At 51.3% G+C, this 8,262-nt stretch overlaps 1 protein-coding gene across 1 annotated transcript in view; it reads right to left on the reverse strand.

Moving 5' to 3' along the window:
* AGPAT4 (1-acylglycerol-3-phosphate O-acyltransferase 4) overlaps window positions 1-7,578 on the reverse strand; it is a 64,666-nt gene extending 57,088 nt beyond the window's left edge. The window contains exon 1 of the mRNA XM_039881203.1: window positions 7,309-7,578. Within this exon, the coding sequence (XP_039737137.1) occupies window positions 7,309-7,486 (178 nt within the window). The 5' untranslated portion in view covers window positions 7,487-7,578. The remainder of the gene's footprint in view (window positions 1-7,308) is intronic.
* Between the last annotated feature and the right edge of the window lie 684 nt (window positions 7,579-8,262).

Consider the following 8,262-nt stretch of genomic DNA (forward strand, 5'->3'; position numbering starts at 1 on the left):
GGCTCCACTGGGGCGTGAACCCAGGACATCATCATGCTATTTTAATTAATATTATGCTTAGGGTGTTACGTAGTTCAAGGACATACTGACCCAGCTGGGTATCTTTCTATAAAAGATTACATGTGAATAGATTTTTCAAAAAAAAAAAGCAAATCAACTATTTCTCAGGGCACATTTTGAACAGAGCTGTTCAGGGCAAGATGAAAATAAGTCTCGAGGTTCACAGATGCTCGCCAGGCCTGGAAATGCCCGGGACGAACCCTCGGCGTCCGCCCCTCCGCCCCCGCTGTCCTTGGTCCTCGTGCGGGGCTGCCGCGGCCTCCTTCATCCGTGCTCCCGCCCAGACCCAGCAAGGCGTGACGACATTTGGGACAACTGGCAGCTCTGTCTCCTTCTGATGCCTGGCCCCCTGAATAACCAGCTTAGCCCCCCGGGGATGCCGGAATGTGCCTTTTCCTCTGACTGGACCACTTGTCCCTCTTCCTGCTGACACGTCACAATGAACACTTTGCTTCCGTGGCACGTGGCTCTGCCCCCTCGCGGGGCGGCCGGTCCCTTTCTCTGTGCTCCTGGGGCTGGCCCTGTGTCAGGACCCAGGATGAACACAAAGGCACATCTGTAATGCATGCTGACAGCGACACGCATTCCGAGGGGCACCTGGGGCTGGGACCGGGAACTAACAGGCGCGGGCTTGACCCCAGCAGGCAGTGACTGAGCACCACCCGTGGGTGTAAGATAAAAACCCTTATCGCACACTATATGTGTTTGCTTCAAACTACAGTAGGAAAAATGGACTCAGGGATCTCAGCTCTCCTACTTATTGTGAGCTTAGACAAGTCATCCAGCCTCTCTGAGCCTCAGTTAACTGATCCACAAAATGGAAATCACCTGTCCAGAGTAGCCGCATGCTTAAACAAGTGTGATGCCTAATATCAACACGACCATTTAGTGTGACGCCTAATACATAACCAACACGACCGATTGAAGAGATTACAAATTAGAAATGCAAATGGCTACCTACTATATACTATAATTAGACTTCTCTTTTCCTTTCTCTGCAGCCCTGTGGCATGCCACCTACTACAGTTGCCGGTTGGACATGTGGCCTCGGCTCAGGAGCCTGGTTCCTCAACCACAAGGTCGCGCTGGCCAGAGCTACCGAGAGAAGCTCGGCACAGAGTTTCTGATCCAGTCTCAGCCCCTCGGCTTCCTGTGTGACCGGGGCGAGCTGCTCAATTCCTCTGTGCCTAAGTATTCGAAACCAGAGCCTGGGACGGTAAGTGCTTGTAAGTATTAGCCGGGCGAAGGTCTGTAGAACAAAGGGGCGGATAAGGGGCCCGGTTCCTCCTGGCTGGCAGTTATTCTCAGATTTTTCTCCTGGCTCTCATTCTTCTAGCATTGAAATTCAGATACTCGAGTTCTTTGGCTCTCTAAGGAATTTTAAATAAAACCGAACCTAAATCGATTTCTCGATCACATCTGCTGTGCTCCATTTGGAATGCTGAGTTGCTAACCGGATGTGTTTTTCTGTTTGTTTGTTTTTCGTGCTATCCAAAAGGCCTGACAAGGTGAGGAAGAAATAGAACAAGGTCTAATTTTACCCACACATGGGACAAATGGGACAGTCTGGGTCTATTATTCACGCCCTGCACAGCGCATAGCAGGAGGACTGGTGAAGGGGCTTTCGCACGAGATTGTCCTGAGATCTTTGGGGAGGCAGCCCCCCGAGCCCCTGCGGACAGGGCAGGAGCTGCCTTAGTCGGCCCTGTTTTCTCAGCACCATACACGTGGGCTGGCATACAGAAGGTGCTCAGCACTTGTCGACTAAGTCATCTAATAATAATAATAATAATAATAATAATAATAATAATAATAATGAACAACAGCAAACTACTTAGAGCCAGGTCTGCTGCTTGATTCAGTGTGGTCTCATCTCATGGATCTACTCACGGGTTCTGCTGTCATGGCCGGCTGTCGACCAGGAGAAAGACGCTCTTTGCGAGCTCGCGGAAGCGCCCGACTCAGCGTGGCCGGGGAGGCCGTGACCCCTCGGGGGAGCAGCAGAGCTGTATGTAACTCAGGGGAGGCCGGGTGGCGTTTGCTTGTTAAAGCCGCCAGGCGCGGGGAGCAACACCCCTCAGGAGAAGGCAAAGGCACCCGCAGGTGACAGAAGTGAGAAGAGGAAGCGTCCCAAGAGAGAAATTGGGCTGCCCAGGGGCAAGGCTCCACCTTAGGGTGAAACTGTCCCCGGGGTGTCCCGAGGAACGAGTCATGGGCCTTTCAGACCCCTTTCAATGTGACTCTACTGGCCGAAGCCACCATCTGATCACAACGCTGCAGTGAAGGAGAGGGTGCCAACCGCAGGTGTTTCTGCTCCTGTCAGACCCCACTCTGCCCTGGGAGGGGGTCGCCAGCGGGGGGCTGATGAGGATGACCCCGTAGACCTTCAAAGAAGACGAGTGCCCAGATTCTGGGCCGTGTCACCCCAGCGGAGGGACCAGTGGGTCCTACAGCATCACGTTTCAGTAGGACCCAGAACAGCGAAGGGAAGGGTCGACTAGGGGCTTTGGGGACAATGAAACCAAGACCCTGTCTGACATCTTGGAGGTGACAACTATCGTGGTAAGTGAAGGAGTCAACCCAGCTCAGGACTGAAAACAATCTGCTTGGATCGAAATGACAAAAAGTGGCCCTGCCATTAACCACCCTGTGAGGCGAGGCACAGCTCACGTGGCTGCCGAGACGGCAGGACGTATGGTTTCCCCCAAGCTCACGCTGGGAAAGGCCACGGCGACCCCCCGCTGATGGGTCGCCCTCTGATGGATCACTTTCTTACGAAGGACACCCTCAACCTGCCTCGTGTTTTCATTTAGTAGGAGACACCCAATTGTGGCCTTACATCGTGACGACACGGCAAAGCTTATGAGCCCTGCTTCTCCTAGTCCTGCTCAGAGACGGATTCCACATCCCTGGGGGCCCCCGAGACATGGCAGCCATGCTCCCCTCTGTCCTCGGCAGGGACGGGGTACATGGAGAGGCCAGCCTCGGCAGGGACTGAGCCCGGGGCGGCCCCGTGTCCTTGCCGCTTAATGAAAATTAAGTGACATCCTCTGCCAAGCGGATCAATAAGCAGCTTCCTTCCCCTTGGAGGACAGACACAGAAGTGGCGAGGACGTCCAGAAACAGGTCCCGGGCGGCTCCCAGGGTGCTCCTTGCTCGTCTGAAGTTCCCTCCTAACCCCAGGGAGACTGCCTCCCTCTCTGCCTCCACCTGAGGCGCCCTGGTGCTGTCCCCCCCGATCCGGGGACTGACTGTTGTCTGGGAACGGCTGCTGGGTAGGTAGGGGCAATGGCCACGCTCGGAACAACTGGTGCTCTGCACCCCTCCCTCTGCACCCCTCCCCGTCCTACTCCAAGGCTCCTGGTCCCTGTCCCTCGGCCTCCCAACAGGACTCTCCCCGGCCCTTGCGGGCACCTGCCAGGCCTGCACTCACCGATCTCCACGAAGGGAGACGGCTACTGTGCCTGAGCGTCTGGGACTCAGAGCGGGGACTTTTATTTTTATTTTTCATATTTTTGCTCTGCTTCGGGGTGGGCTGGGTGGGAGGCGGGATCTTCGATTTCAAGTGAGATGAAAGAAGGAAGGAAATACGTGGGGACAGTCAAATAAATCAGCGCTTCGGGAGGTGACCCTGCGTGGAAGCCTGACCGGCGGGACTGCACAAGAAACCAGCCTGGCGCATTCGAGAAGCAATGCTGACCCGCATGGCTGACGGCCATGGAAACCGCGAGCCACACAGCCCTAGAGCACGAAGGGGCTGAGGCGTCAGAACCAGCTGGAAATGGCACGGAGTTCGGAGGCCAGGCACGGGGGCTGGGGACCCAGGGCGGGATGGGGCCTTCGCTCTGTCGTGTGTCACCAGCCCTTTCGGGAGCATTAAGGCCACCTGTAGTCGTCCCCACGCCCCCTTTTAAAATCTCTGCCCTTGATAGGTTCTGCCAATCTTTCCCTTTTTTTCGCCCCCACTGTCAGAGGGGACGAAAAACCAGCCAGTCTCGGCCACGTTTCCCTAGAGATTAAAAGGCGCATCCTGCGCCGTGGAGGGGCGATAGGGTTCTGCCCCTCACCCGCGTCCTTCCTCTCACCTTGCAGGACCGTGCTCTACCCTCCCGAACCCGTTCACGCGCCAAGCCAGCCTGGCCTAGCTTTTCCCACCTACGAATCTAGGAAACAATGAAATAAAATGACCCTCTGAATCCTGGCCGTCTAGACGAAGCACACTTTCAAATTGTTATTCGTGAGGGGGTTCTTGCCTTTCAACTAAAATTCTCTGCGCTGGTGACCACGCGATCTTCGCCGCGTTTTGTCTCTACTTGTCATTTACATCATTTGACGTGAGCTTCGACCCGCCAGGGCTGCCGACTGCTTTCGGCTTATCTGGTGCAACACCGGGTCATCAAACATTTCAAGGGAAAGGAGGATGACATGGCTCTGTTGGGAAAAAGGGTGATGGACGGAATCCGTGTCTCCAGAAAACAACTTATTCTGCTTTTTTTTTCTTTAAAAAAATCAGCTGCGAATGATGAACGCTGTGGGTTTTCTAAGATTCAGAGCGATGCATAGGCCAGAAGTCACGGTGAAACCCCAACAATGGTTTTTATCGTAAGTTAGAAAAAGAGGAGCAGAGTGGAAGCAAACAGAAGGCGCCCGGTCCTCTCCGACTCCGAGGCGTCGAACCGCCCGAGACCCAGAGCCCGAGACCCGCCGCCCGAGACCCGCCGCCCGAGACCCGCCGCCCGGCAACGCCACCCGAACCGCCATCTTTCTCCTCGGGAGGCACTCGGGGTGTGAGGGAGCCATCGGCTACGGAGAACGAGCCGGTGGAGAGGGAGACGCAGCAAGGAGCTCTGCTCTCCAGCTCACGCCGGGGCCGGGGATGGGCAGCCAGGGAAGGGTGGGCGAGCTCCCCTAATCTGACGGGCTGGCGACAACGAGGGACCAAGAGCCAAGCCCAGGACGCCTCGCTCTCCTCTTCCGCCACAGGCTCTGTTCCCGGGAGCCAGGGCTAGCGAGAAGCTTTCCCTCCTCTCTTCAGATGGCTGGAAAACAGCTCTAAGCCTGCAGAAGGCTCTGGGACAGGAGGCAGAGCGCTGTGGGATGTACCTGGATGGGATGAACCTGGATGGGACGAACCTGGATGGGTGTGCTTCTGGGCCTTCCGATAAAATCAGACTGCCAGCCCTTCCCTGTACTTTGCCTGGGAAATGCCAGTGGTCTTGGATGGCGAGTTCTTGAGTGTCATTTGGAATTATTCCAAATAATCTAATTAATCAATGATGGGTAAAAGTCTACCTTGCTTTCCAAATTTGTCACCCATCTCAATTTCCACCAGAAGCAAGGAGGCTAGAGCACCCTCAGAAGGACCTTGATGTGATCCCACCATGACCTTCGTATGTCCTCACCACCTACCCAAAGCAAAACGGGGTGCTCTCAGGAAGCCCCGTCCTGACCCGATCTCTCGTGTCTTGACTCCGGATGAGAAAGCCAGTGTTTAACCATCTGTTTTAAATGTGGATAAGGGTTGCAGCCGTGCAAATACAGATCATCGCAAGGTCCAAACTGACAGATTTCGGACTCTTCCCGAGTGAGTGCGTATAATATAAATGCACTGGGTTTCAACGAAAAGTGCACTCAGCACTGCTTTGTTAAATTTACGTTTTGTTTAAATAGACACCTATTGCTCGAGTATTAAAACAAAACATTTTAACAGCAAACATCACGGTGAAAGACAACCATCTCCTTCCCTTGACTACGCAAACTCTTCTGTCTTCAGCTACAATTCAGGGTCAGGCCATCTCCTAGGCCTCTGACAAACTGTCCCTTTTCAAGACCATGGTAGATGCCTAAGTACCAGAGGCCAACGTTGGAGTAAAATGTGACAAGGAAACTCACATGACAAGCTATTGCATTGAATGGGTGACGGCACCCAAGAGGCCATAGGCACCTGGACTAAAGATAAATTTTTGCCATTATAACTTGGTTTTATAATCTTATTAACATTTTCAAGACATATTTATATAAAGCATGTTAATACAAGACAGCACTCAAATCGAAGCAGAAATAGCAGCAGACATATTTGTGAGTTCTGAGTTGGTGAAAGAAATCAAGAATAAAGATGTTTCTATCATTTTTTTTCTCCTCACAAGTTAGTATTTTGAGGTTTAAAAAATAACGAATTGGAGCAACAGTAATCATTTGAATAGTATGCAGCTTGCATTGTTTTGATTCAAATTTGATTGCTTCATTTAAAGAGTTTCAGAAAGACAGCAATAATTTTGGACTCTTGGCATAATCTAAGAGAGCTGAGATTCTTAAACTGCTTAATTTGAAAGAGCTCACATTTAAAAATATCCTCACACCATACATAATTGCTAATGACGCACTGCATTCTACTGTTGAGAAGAGGTATAGATTTAAGATCAATCGAAAACAAAACTCATCTCTGGACATCCCATTATTCCGATTTGTCTTTTTCATTTTCGTTTTTGAAATTCGGGCCAGTTGAATTAATCACGTTTAAAATAGTATCATTGCACACACACACACACACACACACACTCGCACACACACTCACGCACACACGGAGGAGTGATAGAAAACTGGGGAAATCTGAATAAGGTTGGTGGATTGTGTCAGTGTTAATTTTCTTGTTGGGATATTATACTGTGGTTATGCAAGAGGTTACCTTTGGCTAAAGGGTGTATAGGATATTTCTCTGCTATTTGGAACAACTGCATCTGATTCTACAATTACCGCAAAATAAAAAAGTTTAAGAAAAAAAAAGAAAAACATTTGATATTGCCATTTAGTTTTTAAAATGAGTGTATGTATTATGTGTCTATATGTTTCACAGAGAGACTTGCATCCATGTACACATATACAAGCCATATAGACATGTATTTCCATACATAAGCTGTTTCTGTAAGGATAACTAAGAAATCATTCACACTGATTGCTTCCGAGGCGAGAAACTAAAAAAAAGACTGAATGCGTATTTACTTTTCATGGGATACCCTCCGTGCCTGGTAAATTTTGTGCTACCAACATGACTCATTCAAAAAAACAAATTTTGTTTTTCTAGAGTGAGGACAAATAGACACTTCCGACCCAAACCAAACGAACGGAAACAAAAAGATATATAGTATAGCTAAGCACACACGGCAAGCCTAGCGAACGACCTCGAAGCCCCGATTCTGACACACCGCAACCCGAAGGATGCAGAGAGAGAATTGTGAGTAAGTTCCTTACGGCTGGAGATGCAGTAAGACAGCCGGCAGTTGATCCTCCGGTAGAGCTGCTTGTTAATTGGCCAGAGAAGGAGCGTGAAGAGCTGGATGGTGTTAACGATGAGCCCTGAGGCGATGAACACGTAGCAGAAGACGAGATGGCACAGGAACTGAGACTTCAGCAACCCGGCCAGGTCCATGGTGGGCGGCTGCTTGTGCTCAAAACCGCGAAGACCCACAGTCGAGTATTTCCAGAGGGAAAAAGATCCGGGACTCAGGAACGTGTCTAAAACACAAAGCAATGCTCCATGTTAGGAAAAACAGTATGTGCTCTTATGGTCACATAAAAGAAAAAATATATACCCTTGAGATGAAACGTGTGGTATGTTAGTTGATTTATTCTTATTTAGCAAATATTTATACAGTGCTTACTTAGTGCCGAGCACAGTTTCACTCTTTAAACTGTCCTAACACCCTGGGAGGGAGGTTCTACTATCACAGGGGAGGAACAGAGACCCTGAGAGGCTAAGCAGCTTGCTGGGGCATCACGGCTTCCAGCACTCAGAGGTGGCCCAGCCGGCTGGCGTCCGCGTCCCTGTCCCTGTGCTCACGGTCTTGCCAGCTCCTCTCCCCGTGGGCGCTCACAGGAGAGTCCGTATTTCTGGACCGTCCTCCTGCGGCCAACACGGCCTCACCGATGCTCCCTTCCCCACCCCCCCACCCCATCTCATCCTCCAGATCTCAGCTCAAAGGCCACTTCCGACAAGACATCCCTGAGCTCAAACCTGGCCCGGGCAGGATTCGGGGCGGGGGACATGGGAGGGGTCCTATACTAGCATGCCACTTGGTACCCTCTGCTGTCACTTGTTCAATCATTCACCTTCCCCCACCGGACTGTCACCTTTCCAGGGCACACGATTATCTGGAAGGTTCCCAGTGTTTCCCCAACACTCGGAACAGTCATTGGCACACAGTT

The sequence above is a fragment of the Pteropus medius genome, unplaced genomic scaffold (genome assembly GCF_902729225.1).
Source record: "Pteropus medius unplaced genomic scaffold, Ma_sr-lr_union100, whole genome shotgun sequence".
NCBI classification, from domain to species: Eukaryota; Metazoa; Chordata; class Mammalia; order Chiroptera; family Pteropodidae; genus Pteropus; species Pteropus medius.